Below are 25,478 nucleotides of genomic sequence, written 5' to 3' on the forward strand. Positions count from 1 at the left end.
AAATATGAGTTGTTTTTTTAAAAAAATAACCTTTTGTGTTTCTTGTGTGGTTGTATATTGTAGTCAGTGGACATCTCTATACCTAGTTAGCCTCCTCATCAATGCATGTCTTGCTCTAAATCTACAAACACCCTGTGTGTCTGGTAGGAAGAAGGGACTGAAGCAATATCTGTTTTACTTAAATGTGCAGCACAAGACTTCCTTTTGCTTGTTTGATACATTGAACAAAGACTGGTGATAATGCATGAGTTGGGAAAAGTGTTATCACTTCCATTCTGACACAACAGCAGATTAAACTGAGCTGGAACAAGGCTTCCTGCTAGGTTTTGACTTTAGATTGAATCCTGTCCATGAATGCAATTATCTGTCACATAACTGCATACATAGGTCTATTATTATTATTCAGAATATATCAGCTAGCCTTAGAAGTACTGTTCCACAGATGGGCACTAAAAATGTCAGTGGGCAGTATCCAATTCTACTCCTAAGAGTAGACCCACTGAAATGAACTGACATATTAATTTCATTGGGTCTACTCTGCGTAAGACTAGTATTGGAAACAACTCAGCATTTATGATGGAGTATTACATACACAAAGTTGAAAGTAACAATAGTGGATTTTTATACAAGAGGGATGTGTTAAAGTAGTTGGTCTGGGGAGTGTCTCCAAACACTGCTTTGCTGGCAAACATGAGCAAAAGGTATTAGTACTTTTAAGTCTTGCTTGATTTCCTATAAGCATCTGGTTGGGGGGGAAAAGCTAAACTGAATAGGCCTTAATTCTGATCTAGCAGGGCTCTTAGGTTCTTAATTCAGAACTGAAAACATGTTAAAGTTTCTAGAAAGATGAAATTGCTTCAAGTTATTCTAATACCATGTGTGTAAACAGACATAGCCAAATCTTAAACTCTGTGAGAGCTCAGACATGGGCACGAAATTTCTACATAAGCGAGGGCATTTCCATTTACTTCAATGCTGGCAAAAATTCCATTTGCACAAATGGAACAAATGCTTAATGCTGACCTTGACTTGGAAGTGAATGGGGCTCCCTTTGCTGGCTTAAATTTTAGTTCAACGCTCCAGGATAGATTAGATTTTTAAAGAAATGTGTCTATGAAATAGTGTAGTTGTCCTTCTAGTAACTTAGGATATAATAGGTTTAAATGTATGGACAAGCCTTTTGAATTGGGGATCCAGAATTTGTGTGTGTGTGTGTGTGTGTGAATTGAATATATGATTATATCCTTAATATTTTCCCCCAGTTTGGGATCGTTGATGGTGATGGATTTATAAGTCTGTATCAAACAAACTGGAAAAGTAGTCTACATAATGGAAGCACGCCCAAACCATATTTGGTGAGCCTAATTTTTTTCAAACATTGTTTTTCATAGCACTATGACATTTAAAATTCATATTTTAATTATTATCAGCTGCTTATATTATGGGGTGACTATGGTTCCCTCCTACACTATGCACATACATACTTTTAAGTTGTAAGACTATAAACATCTGCTTCTGTTACAATATAGTTGGTTGGAAATTTGCAGGCTTTAACTATTCTCTTGGAGATTCTTGGTTCAAACATTGTTCCATATTTTAATAGGCTTGAGTAACCATCGGAAATTTGTCAGCTAATCAGGATTCAAAGACTCTCACAGCTTCATGCAGCTTAGGAGGCATTGTGCTTGTGCTTCTCTAATAGCAACCCCCAAGCCAAATGGCAAACTACTTCTGAAACAGAAGAACTTTCAAAAATAGTTTATGATATCATTTGAGATTTGCTGTTCAATAAGTAAAAAAAGGTTTATCAGCTTTGGCTGGTACAGCTGCAACCATTCCAAGACTGGGAGAGCTTGACTACAGTAGTCCAGGCATTGGTGACTTCAAGGATGGATTGCTGCATTGCACTCTGTGTGGGTCTTCCCTTGCACCTGGTCTGGAAACTGCAGCATGATTGGTGACAAGAATGAGATCCTGTCAACATATTACACCCTTGCTCAGCGATCTACACTGGCTGCCAATTCTTTAACTAGGCCAAATTCAAGTTGTTATTAGTAGATAAAGCCCTTAGCAGCTTGGGGCTAATTTATGTGAGGGATTGCTTTACCCCATACATGACTTCTCAGTCACTTCGATCTTCAGAACTGGCACTTTTACAAGCACACATAACATTTCATTCCACATTTCTAAGGAATCAATATTTCACTGTGGCTGCAGCTGCACTCTGGAACTTCCTGTCCATTGATATTAGGCAGGTGTGTTTGCTGTATTGTTTTCAGTGCCTGCTAAAAACGTTTTTGTTGAGGCAAGCCTTGCCAGATACACAAGGTTGACATGCATTTTTATATAATATATATTCTAAAATATACTGATATAAAATATACTGATTTTATTTATACTTGAATTTTTTGGTCAACTTATTTTTAACTGCTGACTTTAATTGATAATTTTAATGTATATTTTGTGTTCTGTGTAAACCTCTTAGAGCTTCCAACAGCTAAGCAGTACCCAGACTTTGAAAATAAAATATACAATAAAGAAAAAAGGTTATTGGGAATACATAAAGTTTGGTCCTGGGTATTCATGGAGCTGAAATCCTAAACCACCTCATGCAAATGATTATTCATAAAATAAAATTTTATATTAATCTTCTTTCCAACCTTTATTTACTAATGTCCATTGTAATTTTCAGACATGGCAATGCCATAATAAAACAGCCAGTGATTTTGTTTTCATAAGTTCTTCATCTTTGATCGCCACAGCTGGGCAGTCTACTGACAACAGGTACTAAAATTTGTTCCAAGATCATAGTAGTAAACTGAGTGCAAATGAAGAATTGTTACACTGGGTATACTGATAGTGTTTTTGCACTAGGGGAAAGTGCTTCTGCTCATGGAAGGTGGGACACTTGATTTTCACCAATCCTCATCACACCTTCTGCAGTCCTCAACAGCATAGCCCACAATATTTAGAAGGGCCCTCCAGTCTTTAGGAACAGTTTTTCAGAGTGCACAGGGGGCTACAGTAGGTAGGAAAGAATAAACAAAAATAAAATTCTCCATCTTGCACAAGCAGAAGTTACTTTTGCTAGCATAAAACCACTGTTGGATATAATCTGTAGAGTTATATCCAATTAAGTTCTCCTCAGAGGAGACCCATTAAAATCAATGGACCTTAATAACACTTTTGCATGCACTGTAATGGATGAAGATGGAAATCATGCTAAGGTCTCTGTATTCAGTTTTTGTACGCAAGATGATCCGACAACTCTATTTCAGTATATTGCATAGTTTCTTCAGCAAGTTAAGAATGAGCTGTAACATCTGTATACGCTATTTTCCACAGGTAGCCTGCCATCAGATTGGGTAGTACTGCCATCTAGCGTCTGAAGGCAAGAATGCACTAGAGTTAAAACCTGGGGCTCGAGCCCCTCCCACTCTTCATTCTTGCCTCCGTCCGAGGCAGATCTGAATTTAGACAGAGCGTAGCTAAGTCTTATTTCCATTCTGTTACTCTTCTTATCTTTTTACCTCTTGATTTCTTCGGGGTTCTTCCCTGAGGCTTTACCAGCAGCGGCTGCTGCTTTTACATTTAGCGGGGACTCCGCGGCTGCGATCCTCCCCCCCCCTTTTTTCTTTGCCGTTTGTTACTCAGCTTTCAGAACTTCCTCCAGCAGTGGCTGCTGTTCTTTCCCATTTAGCGGGGGCTCCGCGGCTGCGGTCCCCCCCTCCCCCTTTTTTGCCGTTTATTACTCAGCCTTCTCAACCTCCTCCAGCAGCGGCTGCTGCTCTCTCGTGTTTGCGGGGGCTCCGCGGCTGTTAGGCTGTTAGGCCTGTTTGACCCGGCGGATTTCTCTCGTCTGTCACGTAGAGTCATGGACACTCTTGGCATTCAACCAGAACTTATTCAACCGGTTGTCCCTCCTGTCAACGGTGCCAGAGTTCTCAAGTCCCCCAGATCAGTGCAGCACTTCATTCCCGTGCCAGACCCCATTAAAAAACTGACCAGAGAAGAATGGGCCCGTCCCCTTCGTCCACGTCGTTCCTCCTCCTTAGCCAACAAGCTCTATACCCTGGACCCGGAATCCATGTCCTTTCTGAACGTCCCGGGGGTGGACCAACCTATTTCCAATCTTGTATCCCGTTCTCTCCTTCCAAAGGAAGGCGAATCACTGTTCAAGGACCCCTATGAGAGGAGGCTTGACTTTGTCTTCCGTAAGATCCATGAGGCCTCCGCTCATTCCATCCAGGCCTCTTCTACTGCCTCTATCTTCTCACGGGCTTCCATGATGTGGTTAGAGGATATCCTTGACGAACCCAACCCAGATCCGCCAAACTAAGGAAAGGTATCCTCAAGATACACAAGGCTGCTGCCTTTGTGGCCGACGCCACATTAGACGCTTCCCATCATGGTGCACGCGCCCTTGCAGCCGAAATTGTAGCTCGTCGTACTCTATGGCTCCAACATTGGGACGCCGACTCGACTGCCAGAACCAACTTATCCTTAGCTCCATACTCGGGAAATATGCTCTTCGGCGAGGACGCTCTCAAAGCAGTCCTTGTCGACCCCAAGGACAATCGTAAACCTGCACTAGCTACGGCCAAAAGAGACGACCGCAGACCCGTACGACGGTTTACCCCTTACCGTTCCTTCCAACCCTTTCGGAGAGGACGACCCGGTGGACGTGGACGGGACACCAGGCCTACAAATTTCCGTCCCTTCAAGGCACCCTGGTCCAGACAACGATCACAATACAGGGGCCAATACCAGAGCAGGCAGGCATATGGCAGAGGAAACCGTCAACGCAGGCAGTTCTGACTCCATCCCCATTGGAGGCAGACTCTCCTTCTTCTCCAGCATCTGGCTAAACTTGACAAACATCTCCTGGGTCAGACTTCTCTTCACCCAGGGCTACAATATAGAATTTTGGCGGACACCACCGGACAAATTTTGCATCTCCCCCGTCTCCAGGGCACGCAAAAAGATCATGCAGGACACACTACGACATCTACTAGAGATAGCCGCTATAGAGCCTGTTCCCCCATCCGAACGGCTACAAGGCGTGTACTCCGTCCTCTTTACGGTCCCCAAGCGAGACTCCTCATGGAGGGCGGTCTTAGACCTCAAGGGCCTCAACCGCTTCGTCAAATACTGCCACTTCAAGATGGAATCTCTGGCGTCTATTGTAAAGGCTCTACAACAAGGGGACTTTATCGCATCCATCGACCTGAAGGACGCTTACTTACACATCCCAATTTGCCCGGGTCACAGACGGTTCCTGAGATTTGCACTAGGCCACCTCCATTTTCAATACCGGGCCCTTCCATTCGGCCTCTCCTCGGCCCCCCGAGTCTTCACCAAAGTGATGGCCACCGTGCTGGCGTATCTCCGCCTCCAGGGGGTCCATATTTATGCTTATCTCGACGACCTCCTCCTCCGAGCAGGCTCCCGGGACTTGGCCAACAGGCAGATCCAGTTCACCCTAGAGGCACTACACTCTCACGGCTGGCTGATCAATGCCGAAAAGAGTCATCTACAACCAACTCAGCGCCTCCAGCACTTAGGGGCAATACTGGACACATCCCTAGCCATGTCCTTTCTGTCCCCAGACCGTATTGCTTCCATCACAGCCATGGCAAACTTACTTCTACATCGCCCCACAGCAGATGTCATGTTTCTGGCCCAGTTTCTCGGGGCAATGATCTCCACCATCTACATTGTTCCGTGGGCCCGACATCATTCCAGACCTTTACAATGGGCTCTCCTACCCTTTCAAGCGGACATCTCCAAGTCCAACCATCGCGTAATTCCTCTGGGCCAATCTCTGACGCAATCATTCCGCTGGTGGGTATCCACAACTTCCCTTACCAAGGGGACACCGTTCCGGGACCCAACCAGAGTCCTAATCACCACGGATGCCAGTCTGTCCGGCTGGGGAGCCCACTGCAACTCCACCTTTGTCCAAGGCGTGTGGTCAACCCAGGAACTAAGTTACAACATCAACTGGCTGGAGCTCAGGGCTGCTCATCTCGCTCTAAGACACTTCCAGCCACTATTTGCTCTACAACACGTCCTAATTCGCACGGACAATGTTTGCGTGAAATCTCACATCAACAGACAAGGAGGCACAAGGTCCAGGGCTCTACAGGAGGAAGCGACACGACTCTTCGACTGGGCCGAGTCCCACCTCCTGTCATTACGAGCAGAACACCTCAGCGGCACGCTAAACGTTACGGCCGACTGGCTCAGCAGGCAAACGATCCATCCGGGAGAATGGAAACTTCATCCAGCTGTGTTCACCCTCCTTCAGCGGCGGTTCGGCCCCCTCTCACTGGATCTCTTCGCCTCCAGCCAAAACTGCCAACTGCCTCGTTACTTCTCAAGGTACCTAGAGACAACGGCGGAAGCAGTGGATGCGCTGACGACACCATGGCCACACGGGCTCCTGTATGCCTTCCCGCCTATATCACTCCTAGGCAGGACATTGACAAAACTCCGACTCGAACGGACAGATTTTACTCATAGCACCCTACTGGCCTCGCAGACCCTGGTTTTCGCACCTCCTCTCGATGTCAATGGCGGCTCCCTGGACTCTTCCAATCAGGCCGGATCTTCTCTCCCAAGGACCAGTTTGGCATCCGGACCCGAACTGGCTGAGACTGACAGCCTGGCTTTTGAGCGGACACAGTTGATCTCTGCTGGTCTGTCTCAAGGGGTCATAAACACTATTTTAGCATCTCGGCGTCCGTCAACTACTCGAATCTATCAGAGTACTTGGCGTACTTTTTCCAGCTGGTGCACTTCTAAAGGTTTTTCAGCACCCCAAGCCACTGTACAGCACGTTCTACAGTTCCTATACAGAGGCATGACATTGGGACTCAGACCGAACACCCTGCGTAGACAGGCCTCCACCATCTCCTCAATTCTGTCTGTTTCTTCATCGGCAGCACCCCTAGGCACTCACCCGCTCATCAAACGCTTCTTAAGAGGAGCTACCCACCTCTCTCCAGCGGTACGTCACCACTTTCCATCCTGGAACCTCTCCAAAGTTTTGCAGGCATTACAGTGACCTCCATTTGAGCCTCTTGCCTCAGTGCCTCTAAGACTGTTGTCTTTTAAAGTCCTTTTCCTCGTGGCTATCACTTCAGCGAGGCAGATTTCGGATGACAGGCCCTGTCATCGGCCCGTCATCTCTGCGTATTCCATAAGGACTCTGTAGTCCTGAGGCTGGATCCATCGTTTTCTCCTAAGGTCAACTCAGTCTTCCACAGTAGCCAGGACATTGTACTTCCATCCTTTTGTCCAAAGCCAGTCCATCCCCTCGAAAAGGCCTGGCATTCGCTGGATGTTAGGAGAGTGCTCAAAGTTTACCTCTCTCGCACCCAGGATATTAGACAGACAGACGCATTATTTGTATCCTTTCATCCGAGATCTTTGGGAAAAAAGGTGTCCAAATCCACTTTGTCCTGTTGGCTTCGAGCCTGTATTTCTATTGCATATCAGTCACTTAATTTGCCAGTGCCGTCTAACATCACGGCCCATTCGACCAGGTCTGCTGCCACTACGGCGGCTTTCCTAACTAATGCTCCTCTTACAGACATATGCAGAGCGGCGGTATGGGCTACCCCTAACTCCTTTGTGAAGCATTATAAGATTGATCGCTATGCTTCAGCTGACGCCTCTTTTGGGAGACGTGTCCTGCAACACGTTATTTCTGATTTGTAACTTCCTAGGAATCCCTCCCTATTAGGGGGCTACGTTGGTACATCCCAATCTGATGGCAGGCTACCTGTGGAAAATGGTCCCTTGGACCCACCTGAAGGGTGATTTTCACAGGTACGCCTGCCATCACGTCCCTCCCTTGTGGGGGATTTCTGGGGAAATTCGTTCAGTATTTCGTATATAGTTCAATCTATGTGCTTCGTGCTCTGTCTGATTTTCTTTAGTTAAAACCTGTTCTTATGTTGCAAGTTCTATGATATTTGCTATGTATATTTTCTTTGCTGCTGGGGCTTTTGCCCTTTGGTTACTTTCAGATTACCACTTCGGACTCATCATCATGAAGACTGGAGTGGGAGGGGCTCGAGCCCCAGGTTTTAACTCTAGTGCATTCTTGCCTTCGGACGCTAGATGGCAGTACTACCCAATCACCCTGTGAAAATCACCCTTCAGGTGGGTCCAAGGGACCATTTTACCCTTTACAGCAAGGGTGGGCTGTCTTCTTTTCTGTTGAGGGCTTCATTCCCTCAGAGGTAATCTGTCAAGAATTGCATGTGGGCAAGGCGGAACCAAAGGGGAGGGAGGCCACTCTTTTACTTGCTCTTTCTGCCACCCCTTGTCCTCACTCTTTTTCCCTTGTCATCTACATGAAATTAGATGAAGAGCCACATGCAATTAGGCTGAGGGTCACAGGTTGCCCTCCTCTGTTTTACAGGAATTGTAATGTCATTTGTAGCTAGCATGTTAGATAGTACAAATTGGCTATTGTTCACCTTGGAGGAAAGGAAAGAGGAGAGGGGCTATTAAGTCAAGGACACTTAAACTTAAAAACAAAACTAGCAAAAGTCAAACTCAAATGAGTTGGAGGGCTGTACTTGCCAGTCAACAGAAGTCCAGAGTTTGGGCCTTCCAGTTGTATAGCAAGAGCTGTTCTTCTTAGTGGCTGCAGGAGAGAAGAGGGAGAAAACAGTCCTGTTTGAGCAACTAGTTGTATTGTTGTCTTATGTTTTTAAAAAAGTCTGATAAGTCATTTCTTCTATTGAAATCTAGTACATATTTTTACAATAACTATCGCAATACGTTTGCTCATTACATTTATGTAAGATCCTATGTCTTTCACACAATCAGGGTGTAAGGGCATGATTTAAAGACCAATGCTGACAGGGGTGCTGAACCTTCTGGTATCTTGCCCTCTGCAGCTTCTCCCCCAGGTGCTTTTCTCCCAGCCACACTCGATCACGGTACTGGAGAAAAGACCCTGGGAACGACTGCAGGGGCAAGAGCACCAGGTGAAGGGAGGGGAGTCAACATCTCTATGACACTTTAAGTTCCACTCAAAATGCAATTGTGAACACATGGGATTGGATCCAGAGTTGTCTTTCCATGAACAGAAGGAACTCCAATTCACTGGAGACTTCCACTGGCTGGGGTGGCGGGGAGGCTATTTTTGCCAATTCTCCCTTCCTTCTGCAGCCCGTAGCACCACCTCCCATGCTTTTTTGATGGGTCCCCCAACTATCCTGAGCAAATTTGCAGTGGGCACAAGAAGCTACAGGGTAAAAGGGAGTCAGTGAAAGTTAGATCTCCCCACTGCTGCCAGGAAGAAGACTAAAACATGAGTGGAGTTCCCACTCACAAGAACTTAAGATTCCACCCAAACGTAGTAAGAGCCTCATGGTATGCATTTTGATTTCACAATAGTAGATTGCTTAAGGCATCTGAATACTTAGAATCAGTCTTTTTATCAGCAAAATATGTGCATGTGTATATATGTATATAAATCACTTAGTTGGGGGGTGTAAAAAGTGAGGTCAGAAGGAAATGAAATTCAGAGAAGTGATTTCCTTGGTGATTTTTATCTTCTTTTTTTTAGAAATATTTGTCTGTGGGACACTTTGGTTGCACATTCCAGTAGCTTAGTACATGGTAAGCTTAAACGTGTATATATACAAACAACTTAAAACTATAGATATATATGTGGATAAAGTTTTAAGATTTCAAATTATCATGTTTCCCATACAATTCACTACATTCTTCAGCTGGGAAATAAAATATAATCTAAAGCTACATTATTTTTGCTTATTTAGGGTGGTTCTAACAAATCACTTTTCATTGTACATGAGTACTGATGAGATAAAGATGAGAATCTTGCCAGATTGATTTAGCTCATTCAGGGAAGTATTGAAAAGTGATATGAAATTGATGCGGTCAAATGATCAATTCATTGTTGAAATTTGTGCTGGAGATTAGTGGCAGCATCTTGTTAAATATATGTATTAATAACAGTACAACAAATATCTTTAAGTGGTTCTTTGTATGGATACGCTATAATGCAAACAAACACAAAGCCGTTTTTAAAACCTTGCTTTAGTATTTCAGTTCATGTGCTATATTATTATTGTTACACTCCACATCACACCCTGAAAATAAAATAGTAACAAAGTATTATTTAATTTTCTTGATTTGGATTTCAGCCTTTACTTGTCATGATACTGGAGCAACTGTCTTGGCATATGCTCCCAAACACCAGTTATTAATTTCTGGTGGCAGAAAAGGCTATACCTGTTTAATAGATCTTCGGCAAAAGCAGCAACGACAGTTTTTCCAGAGTCACGATTCTCCAATTAAAGCAATTGCTGTGGATCCTACAGAAGAATATTTTGTCACGGGATCTGCTGAAGGAAATATAAAGGTAACACATTATATAATTCCGTTTTATTGTTGTTGTTGTTACGTGCCTTCAAGTCGATTATGACTTATGGCGACCCTATGAATCAGCGACCTCCAAGAGCATCCGTCATGAACCACCCTGCTCATATCTTGTAAATTCAGGTCTGTGGCTTCCTTTATGGAATCAATCCATCTCTTGTTTGGCCTTCCTCTTTTTCTACTCCCTGCTGTTTTCCCCAGCATTATTGTCTTTTCTAGTGAATCATGTCTTCTCATTATGTGTCCAAAGTATGATAACCTCAGTTTCATCATTTTAGCTTCTAGTGACAGTTCTGGTTTAATTTGTTCTAACACCCAATTATTTGTGTTTTTCGCAGTCCATGGTATGTGCAAAGCTCTCCTCCAACACCACATTTCAAATGAGTTGATTTTTCTCTTATCTGCCTTTTTCACTGTCCAACTTTCACATCCATACATAGAGATCGGGAATACCATGGTCTGAATGATCCTGACTTTGGTGTTCAGTGATACATCTTTGCATTTGAGGACCTTTTCTAGTTCTCTCACAACTGCCCTACCCAGTCCTAGCCTTCTTCTGATTTCTTGACTATGGTCTCCATTTTGGTTAATGACTGTGCCGAGGTATTGATAATCCTTGACAAGTTCAATGTCCTCATTGTCAACTGTAAAGTTACATAAATCTTCTGTTGTCATTACTTTAGTCTTCTTGACATTCAGCTGTAGTCCTGCTTTTGTGCTTTCCTCTTGAACTTTCATCAGCATTTGTTTCAAATCATTACTGATTTCTGCTAACAGTATGGTATCGTCTGCATATCTTAAATTATTGATGTTTCTCCCTCCAATTTTCACACCTCCTTCATCTAGGTCCAATCCCACTTTCCGTATTATAGCATTGCCTGAGAATGATCTTGAGTGCTTCATATTCTTCTGCTTTTTTCCTTAGCCCTAGCTCTTTTTAGTATTGCCTTAATTATATATTTATTGTTTATTTAATGTATTTATACCCTTTCTTAAAAAAGTTCAAGGAGTCTCACAATAGGAACCATAAAATAAAATAAATACTGTAACCAAAGTTACATTCTTGATGAAATAATTTTAATACAACAGCACAGATATCAGATATTGCCTTAATATCCCATCCAAGTAAAGTAATGCTCTGGATTCTACAACAAAGGCTCTTGCCATATATGGAGCAAGAAAGCGGGATTTAGAAAGGGAAGAGGTACCAGAGATTATATCATAAACATACGTTAGATAATGGAACAGGACCAAGGAATTTCAGAAGGAAATCACCCTGTGCTTTATAGATTTCAGCAAAGCCTTTCACTGTGTAGATCATGAAAAATTATGGAATGCTTTAAAAGAAATGGGGGTGCCACAGCATCTGATTGTCCTGATGTGCAACCTATACTCTGGACAAGAGGCTATTGTAAGGACAGAATATGGAGAAACCGATTGGTTCCCCATCGGAAAGGGTATGAGACAGGGGTGTATTTTATCACCCTATTTGTTTAATCTATATACAGCACATATACGGAAAGCAGGATTGGACCAAGGTGAAGGAGGTGTGAAAATTGGAGGAAGAAACATCAATAATTTAAGATATGCAAACGATACCATACTGTTAGCAGAAATCAGTAATGATTTGAAACAAATGCTGATGAAAGTTCAAGAGGAAAGCACAAAAGCAGGACTACAGCTGAACATCAAGAAGACTAAAGTAATGACAACAGAAGATTTATGTAACTTTAAAGGTGACAATGAGGACATTGAATTTGTCCAGGATTATCAATACCTTGGCACAATCATTAACCAAAATAGAGACCATAGTCAAGAAATCAGAAGAAGGCTAGGACTGGGGAGGACAGCTTTGAGAGAACTAGAAAAGGTCCTCAAATGCAAAGATGTATCACTGAACACTAAAGTCAGGATCATTCAGACCATGGTATTCCCAATCTCTATGAATGGATGTGAAAGTTGGACAGTGAAAAAAGCAGATAAGAAAAATCCACTCATTTGAAATGTGGTGTTGGAGGAGAGCTTTGCGGATACCATGGACTGCGAAAAAGACAAATAATTGGGTGTTAGAACACATTAAACCAGAACTGTCACTAGAAGCTAAAATGATGAAACTGAGGTTAACATACCTTGGACGCACCGAGAGAAGATCTGATTCACTAGAAAAGACAATAATGCTTGGAAAAACAGAAGGGAGTAGGAAAAGAGGAAGGCCATAACAAGAGATGGATTGATTTCATAAAGGAAGCCACAGACCTGAACTTACAAGATCTGAACAGGGTGGTTTATAACAGATGCTCTTGAAGGTCGCCAATTCATAGGGTCGCCATAAGTCAAAATGACTTGAAGGCACATAACAACAAAACAGATATCAGATAAACAGTATTTATGTAACACTCTAGCAAAAACAAACAAACCCACATACTGAATTTACTTTTGTTCGTGTTTTTAGGTATGGAGTCTGTCTAACTTTGGTCTTCTTCATACTTTCATCAATGAACATTCTCGACAGTCTATTTTCAGAAATCTTGGGACAGGTGTCATGCAGATTGAGACAGGACCAGCAAATCACATATTCTCATGCGGAGCTGATGGGACAGTAAAGATGAGAATCTTGCCAGATCGATTTAGCTCATTCAGTGAAGTATTGAAAAGTGATGTGAAATTCATGCTCTAATGTGGTGTTAATAATGAAAAATATGTGACAAGTGGGTAACAATTGTATATAAAGTATGTTGATGATTGTACAGGTAACACCACGATAACATTTTTGATGTTTATATTTATTCCTTGGCGCTTCAGTCCTTGATGCTCTGATGCCTTAAAGATTTAGTAAGTTCTTTCTGATTTTGCCTAAACCATCCTAGATGATTCAGTAAATATTTAAAATATGTATGTTGCTCAAGTGTTCTGTGTTTTTTAAGTTTTGATAATGCTTCATCCCCTGCTAGTAAGCATGGTCTCTTTCATTTATTCTTCTGTAAATACCATACCATAAGGAAGCCTTATGATATTAGCTTGATAAATAGAACTGTCTGTTGCCAAATTCATTTTTCTAGCTAGCCATGATTATGGGTTGTCCTTGTGTAAAATAAGCAACTCACCTCTTAAGTAGATGCCCATGCAATACTGAGACTTGCTGTAGGAAAGCATTCTAACAGTTGAGCCACCCTAATTCCTGGAATCGAAGTTGATCATTGTTGCAATTTGAACTCAGTATGCAGAGCGAAGAATTGAAGGATAGCCCTTATGTTAGAATTTTCCATGCTTGAATGACTGCTATCAGGTTGGCAGTCTTTTCCTTAAACCAAGAGATACACAGCATATATATTTTTATCTGAGCCCTGTTAAATATGCAAATATTATGTGAATATCTCCCTCATAAAACTGTTTCATAATAATATTTAAAAAATAGTACATGAAGCTTTAGTGATGATGGAATGAACTATAGGAATGTGCTGCATAGGATACTGAATGAGAATCTTTCTTTTGTAAAATGCTATGTGTTTTCTGGAAATAGACAAATAATGTTCTTTACTCTTTTTCCAGTGAATTTGTTTTCATTTATCCCAAAGATGCTAGTTTTTCCAGCACTTAGATTGTACTGTTTAGCTTTGTAATTACCTTTCTGACACAAGCAAATTTAGAAAATATTGCAAAAGAGAATGACTGTTCTAGGGTATGAAATATAGCATAGATTCATAACAGAAAAAAGCATATTCAAATAGGATTAACACATTTCTTTTGCCAAAATGTAAAAATTGTACACACTGTTTAGACCAAAATATAAAAATGCACAAAGCCTTCAACATTTTCTATGTGCTTAAAACAGTTCATGCAACAACTATTCTGGGTTAATTTTTCACTTGAAGTGTAGAAATGAAAAATATGTAAACTAGATAAGAGACTGGTTACTCAAATACAAATGATATACCTTTTGCTAAAGTATTTTGTCAGGTGGGGGGAACAGTGTTAGTACAATGTTTCATGTAAATAAATTGTCTGGGAATGGATGCTGTAAATAAAACAAAAATGAAGGGCTTGTATAATGATTTTTGTAATATTCTCAGGACACTTTAATATTTTAATTTTAATATTTTGTAACATTTTATATGATTTAAATGTAATTTTTGCAGATTCCAGTGCAAGGAGCACAGAGATGGTTTTAAGCACTCAGCCTGCATATAAATTTGTGCAATAACATATGCTACTGTTTTAGAGAAGAAATGCACAACAGCATTTCAAAGAGCTAGTACAGTTGTTTGGTACAATGAATTTTACTTATTTTCCTCTGAAAATGTATAACATGACATTTAAAGTTTTAGGACACAATGATAAGGCCACAAGGGTGACTCAGTGACAATAGTCCTATCAAGTGCAATAGTCTATTGGTCATGTGTTTGGAAGACATCCATTTAATATTGCAATCATGATGTTGCACCAGCAAATAAGTGCTTAGAGTGGCCTGTGCCTTTTGTGGGGCTTGTATAAAGTCATTAACAATGATGTGCTAGGGTTATGGGAAGTTATGCTGGCATTAGGCAGAAAGACTGCACAAATATTTGGGAGTGGATTGTGAGTTTGAGCGCTGTGACCATTTTATTCCATGTATATGTATTAAAGCATTTATTCTGTAAACATTGTCGCCCTTCACATTTGAATTCAAAAGACAAACATGGGAAGATGATGTCAATGTTAAGAGAGAGACCCTAATTTTTCAATTTCTGAATTTTATATTTGAATTGCAAGGCAGCCAAGTATACTGAAAGCCTACAGTTCAGGATAACAGCAATTCAGTCTTTTTTATGCTATAGTAAATATATTTAAGGTGGAAATTTATATTTTGACAAGTAGTATCATTTTAGTAAACTTTTTGACAAGTTGCACTTTAAGTATGCCAGTGTTCCAATATTGTGTACAATGCTGCACTTCTGCAAGAAAAATGGGTGAATGAGTGTGTTTATGGAGACTACTCTTAAGCTATTAACTACACTTTTGTAATATTGTCATGTATTTAGTACACACCCTTAATACCTAAATAAACAGTTATGCAGAGACTCACTGCTCCAAAATGCCATAGTTGCGATGGACATTTTGCTATGAAAACACTTTATACAGCATGATCATTTTAAGGATAGTCATAATTTTCCATCTGTCTTCCCCCTGATTTAACATCTACCCTCCTCTCTCTCTTTTGGGCTCCAAGTGAAGAGATTGAAGCATTCCACTTCCAAATTTAAAACTAACCCTAGTTCCCTGTTATATCTGAACTCCATAAACTGTGTTTTGTTTAAAATAATCAAAAAACAAGCCAGGATATGAAACCATAATTTAAACACATTATATGAGGGGGGGATGAAAAAAATGCCAGCATGGTCATGTACTTTTCTTTCTCCCCCCCCCCCAAAAAAAGCTTATTGCCATTTTAGTGTTAATAAAAAGAAGTCTCAGAAGCAACCAGGATTGTTTGCCAGCCAATTAAATCTATGTCTAATCAGCTATGGTACCTACACTGAAAACATTGAACATCTGTTTGATGTGGTATTAGATGTGCTCATTTGCATCCACCCTAGCTGTGTTATATTTTTGCTTCGTGTGATTCACACACTTTACTTGATAACCCATAGCTTTCCATTATGGGGAATAACCTAGGAAATTTAAGATTAATATTTAAAATGAATGTGATTAGGCTATATGAATGTTTAGAGTTTATCTAAAAATGTTTAACATTTCATCAGGGAACTGAACTTACTTCACACAATCACTTGTTGCTTCACACTATCACTAGATACCCTTTAAGACAGTGCTATACATTAATATGCTATCAGTGTGCAAAAGAGTCAATATATATTGTCTTGATATTCAGGGGAGCACGATACATGTATGTTAGTAAACCCCTTCCCTTCCAAACCACTCTTTTTCTTCACAATGAGAATCACTGTTTATTGCAAGTCAAATGGCACATTGGAAACTTGAGCCCAGTCAATGTGCAGCAGGAATGGGGAACCTGTGGCCCTCCAGATCTTGTTGAGTTTCCATCAGCTCCAGCCAAAAGGGCCAACAGTCAGGAATCAACAGTTGTAGCCCAGCAACATCTGAATGGCTATAGGTTCTCCATCACACCTTACACAGATGTCCATGCTCAACATGTGGCTGTCAGGGCGAAGGACCCTCATTGACCAGGCCAGAACTGTGGCCCCTGGCCAGTTTGTACTGATAGCGCCCTTTCAGGTGATTCAACACATCAGAGATGCTATGGTATCTCCTTATTCAAATGAAGGTGAGAGCAGTGGAAGTAATTTCCTCCAAAGTCTTCTAGCCAACATTTAAAGCTGTTTTTGAGCTTTTGTTGTGCCTCATGTATAAAATATTTGGATTTTAATTTTGTCTCCTATGTCAGCCAGGAAGACTGCTTTTGCTTCAAACTATTCAGCTCTATGACTGCCAGAAGCTTGTCATCTGAAGCAGACTAATATGCTTTAATTATTATGTAATAGTAAGAAGTTCATGAGGTGAGAGCTACCATATTGCAAAACTAGACACATAAGAGGCCACACCTGTGACAACAATTTGACTGCATTTTTCAGAAAGATGAAGAGTCTCCTTTTTTTCTTGGGAATAGGTAGGTCTATTTAGGCTTTCCTAAAAGGTGAAGTTGAAGACTGTGGAGCTAAATGAAGGGCTTAAAATAGGTGTAGTTGATCAGTAAGGGAAGCTATTGAGTCTGAGAATCGTAAAAATGGTCAAAGAACTGCAATTGCAAGAAAAGGAGGACTCTCGATGTATTAAATTCCTAAAGCTTCAAAAACTAGGTGTTTGCTTTTACTGTGAAGAATAGCATTTAAACTTGTCTTACTCATTTTCTGCCTTTTACATGTATCTTCTTAATATTTTGTATACTACTTGGCATATTTGAATAGAAAAAGCAGTGTGCTTTAATTAGTTAAAACCCAAAATCTGTAACTATTGCCTACCACTTCCATAGCACTTGAGGTGGTATGCTACTATTCTGCTTTAAGAGATAGAACCAAAGCTGCATTAATGGCAAATCTGGGGGTCCTACAATTAATGCAGCAAAGTCAGAACTTGCCTGCTTCTTACATAACTCTATTATAAACTAAACATTTCTAGCCTGCTTCCTTCAAAGGCTGATATCTATTCCTCAAATCAGCAGAGGTTCCCTTTTCAGCACTTCAGCCTCAGAGGAAGGCAATGAAACCTCCTCTGAATACCAAACCCCCTCTGAATACCACTTACCATGAAAACCCTATTCATAGGGTCGCCCATAAGTCATTTTTCAACTTTGGAACAAGAGGTGCCAATAACTTTTTGTTGTTTCAAGCTTGGTTAAGGCCATACATTTTCAAAGCAAACCTCAAGCCTAGCACCTCTTTATAAATACTACGCGCACAGGAAGTGGGAGTTGCAACAAATTGTTCCAGTATAACATCCCCAGAAAAGGCAGTGTGACGAGGGGGGGTTAGCTAAGTGGGAGGTTGAGATGTTAGCTACGTTAATTTCTCGGCCACCCATAACAGTCAATATATGCCCGCGGAGTACGCTCAATCCTGAGCTGTTATGGGAGGTTATTTTCTCCCCTTTGGGGGCTTTGCCCTACCTAAAGACATTTTGTACTTTTGTAAATATTGGGTGTTCGTCTGCTGGTATCTTCCATTTGGGCGTGGGTGCTGCTGTTTTCAGTACACAAGCGCAGGCACTCTACCCTGCAGATTGGTGAGTATAAATAGGTGTGCACGTATCTATCTTTTTGCACGTACGCATAAAATGCGGGGGGGGGAAGAGTATACAGAAAATGGGGTTAGAAGGCCCAGTAATGCGAGAGCGGTGCTCCTCATTACTAATGCTCAAATGCAAACGCGATCATGCAAAAACAATGAAGAAGTCTAGCGGTGGCTCCACGCTGATAAAAGAATTGGTAAAGCAACAGCAGCGGCGAACACCCACAGATGACGCATTTCTGAAGGGGCTGCACATGTTTTATCTCCATTTCTTTATAAAGAAAACCATCGAGAAACGCCTCGACTCCTAACTCCCTGTTGGGTGCCCGAAAAAGAACAACGCCCCTCTCGGCGAGGTCGGCAGAGAGCGTTTGCCAGTGCCGTCCCCCGCCAGTAGTAAGCGCCAACCAGAAGAAAAGCCCACACAGCGCACCTTTCAAACTACTAGCGGCGCCCCTCTCTGAGACCCCGCCCGCCCCGCCTCTTTTGTTCTCTTCAAACTTCTTATTGGTCCAAAGTTTCAAACCCCACCTCCTATTTTCCCTGGAGGACAGCCTCCTCTCCCAGCCTTTCTCGTATCTCTGGGATAGAGAGAGTGAGTTGTTAAGGAGTCTCCAAGGTGTTGTGGTGTTCGTTTTTCTGTTTCTCGCCAGGATATACAGTGAGTCACTTTAGTTCTACGCGGCCTTTGAGGAGTGGGGGCAAGATAGGCCTTCTATGAGTTACGTGGGAAGAGAAGCCGCCTTTATGAGGAATGTGTTTAGGAAGGGGGGGAAGGGTTTGTTTATTTTTTAAATATTTATAGTGGGCGGGGGTCTATCCCCTAGACAAGTTTTTACTCCCATCGGCTTGGCTGAGGTGAGAGAAACGTGCTAAATCTTGCCAAGAAGTCTGCTTTACAGCTTCAGTAGGTGGAAGCAGCGCTTCATTTGACCCAGAGCGAGAACTTGTCTTTATATATTGGGACATAGTTATAGATGTATGTTTCAAGAGCCAGGTCTGAACCTTCGAATTCGTGAGAATGAGAAGACAAAAATTACAGGTAGCCATGTTGGCCCATTCGAAAACCACCCCCAAACGACAAGAACTTCATAGTCTTCTTGGTTGTTGGGACGAAGAACAACTTCACGAATGTGGTGTAGTGGTTAAGAGTGTTGGACTGGGACCTGGGAGACAAGGGTTCAAATCCCTGCTCGGCCATGAAGCTCACTGGGTGACCTTGTGCCAGTCACTGTCTCTCAGCCTAACCTACTTCACAGGGTTGTTGTGTGGATAAAATTGGGAGGGGAAGAACCATATCTATACACCACCTTGAGTAATTGGGATATCTAAGTAAGGAGAAATCAGATGATGCCTTTTATTTAAGTGAATCTGCAAAGTGGGGAGATGGTCTAGTGAGAACTGCTGGGTCAGCTTGTGTAGATGTGAAGACATACAGCTGCCCTGGCATTGCCAGAGACTGGTAGCCCAGAGCCTTTTCTATCCCCTGCTCTTCCTTTTCCAAGTCCTCTCCTGGGTTCATGCCCACCTGAACTGTACTGTGCTTCTAGCCTGTTATTTGTCTTGCTTGAAGAGGCTTATCATTGTGGCTATGGTTGTCACTAGGATCAGTGCCAGGGATGGGACTCACTTAATCCCTGGCCATTGCTGGGGCTGATGAAGTTGTAGTTCAGCAATATCTGGAAAGCCAAAGGACCCGTCCCCCCCCCCAATTTAAGCAACTGAACTGTGATTAGGATTGTAGTCTTAAATATATAAATGTTACATATATGTTAAAGCTACATTGTAATGTTCATTTTAGGTAGCCAAATGAAAACTTAACACTTCATGGGTGTTACTTTCTGCTTTAACTTGCTCCATTATCTGCTTTATTTATAACCAGGCAAGCAGTTCAAACTGCTGTTGCCCTTCAGAAATAAATTTAACCCATCAACAATAAATTTAACCCATAACCCTAGCCTTCCCCAGCCTTGTGATCTCAAGATTTTTGAACTACAGCTCCCATCATACCTGACTATTCTTTGCTGGCTGGGGCTGATGTTATTGTAGTGCAAAACATCTGGAGGGTACCAATTTGGGGAAGGCTGCTGTAGCCAATGTAGTAGGGATGAGGAACCTGTGGCTCTTCAGAAGTTGTTAGACTCCCAACTTGCATAAGCCCCAGCTAGCATGGCCAGTGGGCAGGGATGGTGGAAATTATAGTCCAGTGACTTCTGGAGAGCCGCAGGTTCCCCATCTCTGTTGTATACAAAAGGTGTGTGAGAAGTTGCAAACAGGTGTCTTGTTTTTCTCTTTGATGGGTACAACTGCAGATGAATTGACTTACTCTGTCAAAATGAGCTATATTGCTGTTGTTGTTGTTATGTGCCTCCAAGTCGATTATGACTTATGGCGACCCTATAAATCAGTGACCTCCAAGAGTATCTGTCCTGAGTATTGCTAATAGCTAGAACAATTTAAGTAAGCTAAAATCAGGAAGGAATATCTACCAATTTGGAGAATTAAACAAAAGTGTTCATTATTGATTAATCTCTTGAGAGTAATGACTGTTCAAACAAAATTTCTGACATTAAATTGTAAATAAAAACATTCATAATGCTTGGCAGCATATGATGGTGTTTTAGTGATAACAGTCTGTCATAATCTGAGTGTTGATTTCATGGGCTTCTGCCATGGTGTAATTGGGGGTAATTGGGATAGAATACACCCATGTGAATACTTCATTTACCTTACATTTGCTTGAAGAGTTCAGAAAGTATAGAAGAACTGAGTGAAACTCTTGAAATCATTTTGTGTGTGTGCGCATGCACCCATACACACCTGTTATACATTGTATAACATGTTTTGGATTAGATGGCCATACCAGGTTTCTCCTGTCACTGTTTCACATATTAAAATAAGACTTTAATTTGTACGTAACTAGAATGAGCAACGCAGTCATTCTCTTCCTTTTCTTGTCATCTAAAGCAAATATTTGATTTTTAAAAAGCATAGTTACATGAATTTAGTATGTATAATTCATATTTGAGTAGGTATAGTGCAGGAAGTATAGGACATGCATCCTGATCTTTGCCATGAATTAAGTTTATTCTGTTGGATAGTTCAGAGCAATCTTTTGCACCTTGTACTAGACTCCTGCCTCAAACTTCAGTGAAAGTACTCACCTTAAAAGCAAAAATGCTGTCTAGGCCATAGATACATTTGCCTGCCTGCCAATAATCCAGAGCTCTGTGTTCTCTTCACTTAAAAAAGGAAATAAAAGAAAATGAATATGCACTGGTAATCCATAAATTCTGTCAAGAAAAGCTGGATTCTGCAGTTTGTATGAATTGGCAAAAAAATGATTTTTTAATATATTTGTGCATATTATCGGTGGTGCCACTAGTCAACGGAGGGGCAAAGTGTTATTTAAGGTGTCTCCTGATAACTCATTGCTCTGTAATGTCTCAAATTTCACTAGGCTTTACTCTTTCAAAGACTCACTTTTTAAAAGAAAAAAAAAGATTTTCAGGATGCTGAATTGTGTATTACAGTGCTTGTCTCTGTACTTGTGAAGCATGGTTTGTGAAATACCTAGATCTCTCAAGAACACTTCAAGGGGGAAAAAAACTTGGAGCATCTTAACAGGTGACAATTGTAAGACAGGCAACTATTCAAGTAATACAGCAAGCGGAGGAGTTTCTGGCTCACTACTCAGTGAAGAAGAAACGCCTGGCAGGACTGAACAGTTTGATATCTGAGATACAGGGTAACATTTGTTCAGAGATCAGATCAAAAGTTCTGCAAGGTTCAGATAAAATTGAATGACTTCTGGAATAGGACTGTGACAGGAGAAAGTTAAACAGCAGGCTCTGGTTGTATGTTTAGCAACCACTAAGGGCACTGTGATCCTCACTATTGAAGCCCTATTCTGGCTTTATTCATCATATGATTAACATCCCTACCAGCTCAGCTCCTCTGCCATTGACAGGTTAGATAGATAGATAGAGAGAAGGCACATGAGTGGACTCCCTCTGTGGCTTAGAACCCTGATTATACAGGTGTCCTGTACATGTGAAGCTTCCCTTTACTAGCACATCACGGCAACAAATGGATGATGGCGGCTAGGCTGGCGGGAATGCTGGTGCAGGACCAGTAGGTGCAGCTCCCTCATCCAGTGGTTTTTCTGATGAGGAACAATGCCGAATAGGGCTGCAGTTCTTTTTACTTACCAGGATGGGGTGATGTCCATGCCTGTCCAGCAAGTCTGTCACTAAGTCTCAAATTGCTGGAGAACTTGTTCTTGTCCATCTAAATTTCCAGTGACTTTCTATACAGCCATCTTATAGACTGGTGATGGAAGTCGGTAGCATATTTTCCTATGTTTGTATACTCTCCAAAATAAGACTTTCAGTTACTGTGGGGTTTGCTACCTTTGCTAGGACAGAAATTAATTTGAAGACACTGTAGCAAATGTGTATAGCATACATCTGTCATGGAACTTGGCTCTCGTATATATGCCACAAATGTTTATATCATGTACATGTAAATTTTTTGTGTACTTGTAAAACAATTTAGTATGTAAAGCAGCCCTCAAGAGGCCCAGTTTATTTCTGTGTCTGTTATCCTTACTGAATGAGATGTCAGGCATAATTCTATACTGCTACTGCCCAAAATGTGGTAAAGGGGAAAAAGTAAAGAGTGCAGCAATAGATAATATAACAGTAGGTGATGAACCTGGGAGCATCAGGTAAAGGAGTAAATTGTAAAAAAGGGAAACACTCCTACATAAAGGCTTCATATCAAACAAAGGCTACATTGCAATCGCTCAGTGATGTAAACACAAAATAATATTGTGATAAAGACTAAGATTTATTATGGCAAAAGCCTTCATTACTACAAAAACTTGTTGGCCTTCATCCTGGGGTCCATTTGGACTGCCAGGTGCACTTTTTGTTGTTCAATTTACACATGAGTAGATCTACAGGATTGTTGTCCTAGGTCATTGTCACAAACTGTCAGCCTTACAATGTTGCCAAATTTCAGCCTCTTATCACTTATCGTTTTCCTTCTGGAAACAAAAAATCACTGGGGCCCAACAAATATCCCAACAAAAAGCTCTGGGGTCAAATTTCTGCCTTTTATTGTGTAATTTACACATGAGTAGACCTATGGGGTTGGCCTTCTAGGATATTGTTATAAACTGTCACTCATACAACGTCCTCAAATTTCAGCCACTTACCACTTACCGTTTTCCTTCTGGAAACAGAAAAAACCACTGGGGGCCAAAAATAACCCAGTTTACTCAATATACACAGAGAAGGAGCCAATGTATACTGCTCAGAAAAATTCTACCTCCTCTGAATAAGTGGTTTGGGGGCTCTAGGTGCTTCCGTAGTGTCAAGTAACTTGTGGTGACAAAGAAAAAGGTCTCTGGGGTACAAAGTGACCCCATCCTTCCATTAGAAATCTCATTGGGGTCCAAACATACCCCAAACTCAGGCAGTGTGATTTTTTGTCTAACAGTCTGGATTAAGGTTAAAGTGCCACAAGGCTCTTCTGCATCTGATGTATACACAGCTACCCCTAGAAAATGAATATAAAGACTGCATAGAAACCATTTCTAAATAAAACTGAGAGTGGTCGATAGCTCGTTACTCTCTGACAATCACTTTCAGCAAAACGTTAGCTGTGTGCTTTGTAATGATCAGAAGATTCTGAAAACTATACAACTTGCATTGCCAGTGTGTATTTGTCTACTCAGAAGTAAATCCACTGAGTTCAGTGGGACTTAACCCCAGGTAAATGCATAATTTTGCAGCCTTAGTGGTGATTTTACATTGTTGGATTAGTAGAATGGTCTTTCTGGTAGCATGTGTATGTACAGTAAATGCTTTTCAGTGGCAGGTTTAATTCAGTTTTTTTTTCTAGTGTTGGCTTAAATTAGGCAATTGCTTCGAAATGCAGTCAAACATATTGCTGGATGCTTTTAGCTCTGAAGGGGAGAGAGTAAGCCTAACCTAAAGAGTTAGAATACTTTTTCACAAGTCTTTGTTATCCAAACCAATCCCTGTGAGCATCATCAAATTAGAGCTTCCTGTATTTACCAGAAGTGCTCAGCAAGTTCTAAAGTAATGGATATTTTAAATCATTTTAAATTTGTGTTGATATTTGCCATTGCTGAGCCCCTAGGGATGATGGGAATATGTGCCACCCTGGGCTCCTTCTTCTGAGAGAAAGTATGGGATATAAATTAAATAAATAAATGTGTTAGTTTATAATAATGTTTGTGCATCACAGATCCTGTATGTTAAAGTTTATACTGAAGTCCTTCTCCAGGTCCCTCCTCTGAGGGCCCTTTCAGTTGTGGCTCCCCATCTGTGGAATACACTCCCCGGTAAAATCTGACTGGCACCTTTATTGACATCTTTTCGGTGCCAGGTAAAGATTTATAGACTTGTATAGACTGATATGATTGTTAGTATGCTGCTAAAACTTCCTGTGGCTGTCTGGGGGTGTTGTTTTTTATTGTTTTGTTTTTATAGTATGATATATTGTTTTTGTTGGCAATATTGTCCGTAAGTAGCTTAGAGACCTTCAAGCATCAATTGACAAATAAACATTATTATTATTATTATTATTGAAATACAAAATTAGTACAAAATAAATTTAAATTAAGAGTATGCTGTTCTTATTTTAAACCAGTGGTAGGCCCTCCAGATATTGGACGATTGAATGAGAAAGTGGGAAAGAGTGTCATTCAAGGGAGTACATGGTAACCACCCTTGCTAGCTCATGACCAGTGAGTTTGCTCAGAGGCTTCTTGAGAGCCAGGGAAAGAACTCAAGGACACCATGATACCCCCAGGCACCACACCGGCAATATTGCAGGTGTGGGGAACCTTTGGGTCTCCAGATGCTGCTGAATACAGCTCCCATCACCCCTGGCAATTGGCCATGCTTGCTAGGGCTAATGGAATTGTAGTTCAGCAACGTCTGGAGGGCCAGAGGTTCTCCACACCTAATATATTACTTTCAGAACAGGGTGACTCCTCTTCTTTTTTATCACTGCTTTTTTTGAGCTACAGTTTTCAATGCTGAATGTTCTAGTTTAGTTTGCATAACTAGATGTTACAAGCACGTATAGCTGAACTTGCTGCATACATAAGGCTCTTTGCACATGAGTAAACGTGTGTGATTTTTAACCTTTATTTGGGTTGGAGGCTCTGCCTGGGAAGAATCCTGAGGGCTAGGTACAGAAGCCTGGAAGGCTGATTTTGGCCCAAGGTTGCTCATCCTTGTCCTAATGGATCTTAGCCACCTTCCTTGATAT

The 25,478-nt window shown here is 41.4% G+C and overlaps 2 protein-coding genes across 6 annotated transcripts in view; both read left to right on the plus strand.

The window, feature by feature from the left end:
• The window catches only part of DMXL1 (Dmx like 1), a 144,252-nt gene extending 128,766 nt beyond the window's left edge, over window positions 1-15,486 (plus strand). For 3 of the 4 annotated variants that reach the window (XM_061624653.1, XM_061624628.1, XM_061624635.1), the window contains 5 exons: window positions 1,263-1,355; window positions 2,693-2,784; window positions 9,593-9,645; window positions 10,194-10,411; window positions 12,881-15,486. In XM_061624653.1, the coding sequence (XP_061480637.1) occupies window positions 1,263-1,355; window positions 2,693-2,784; window positions 9,593-9,645; window positions 10,194-10,411; window positions 12,881-13,105 (681 nt within the window). In that variant the 3' untranslated portion in view covers window positions 13,106-15,486. Of the gene's footprint in view, window positions 1-1,262; window positions 1,356-2,692; window positions 2,785-8,036; window positions 8,159-9,592; window positions 9,646-10,193; window positions 10,412-12,880 lie in introns of those variants that run through there. The other variant, XM_061624644.1, reaches the window with a different exon arrangement.
• Window positions 15,487-17,860: 2,374 nt separating this feature from the next.
• The window catches only part of TNFAIP8 (TNF alpha induced protein 8), a 57,200-nt gene continuing 49,582 nt past the window's right edge, over window positions 17,861-25,478 (plus strand). Inside the window, exon 1 of one of the 2 annotated variants that reach the window (XM_061624717.1) lies at window positions 17,861-18,162. Coding sequence is in view for 1 of the 2 variants with exons in the window: in XM_061624707.1 (XP_061480691.1) it covers window position 18,828 (1 nt within the window). In the remaining variant the exon portion in view is untranslated. Of the gene's footprint in view, window positions 18,163-18,700; window positions 18,829-25,478 lie in introns of those variants that run through there. The other variant, XM_061624707.1, reaches the window with a different exon arrangement.

Source organism: Rhineura floridana, chromosome 1, assembly GCF_030035675.1.
Source record: "Rhineura floridana isolate rRhiFlo1 chromosome 1, rRhiFlo1.hap2, whole genome shotgun sequence".
Classification (NCBI taxonomy): domain Eukaryota; kingdom Metazoa; phylum Chordata; class Lepidosauria; order Squamata; family Rhineuridae; genus Rhineura; species Rhineura floridana.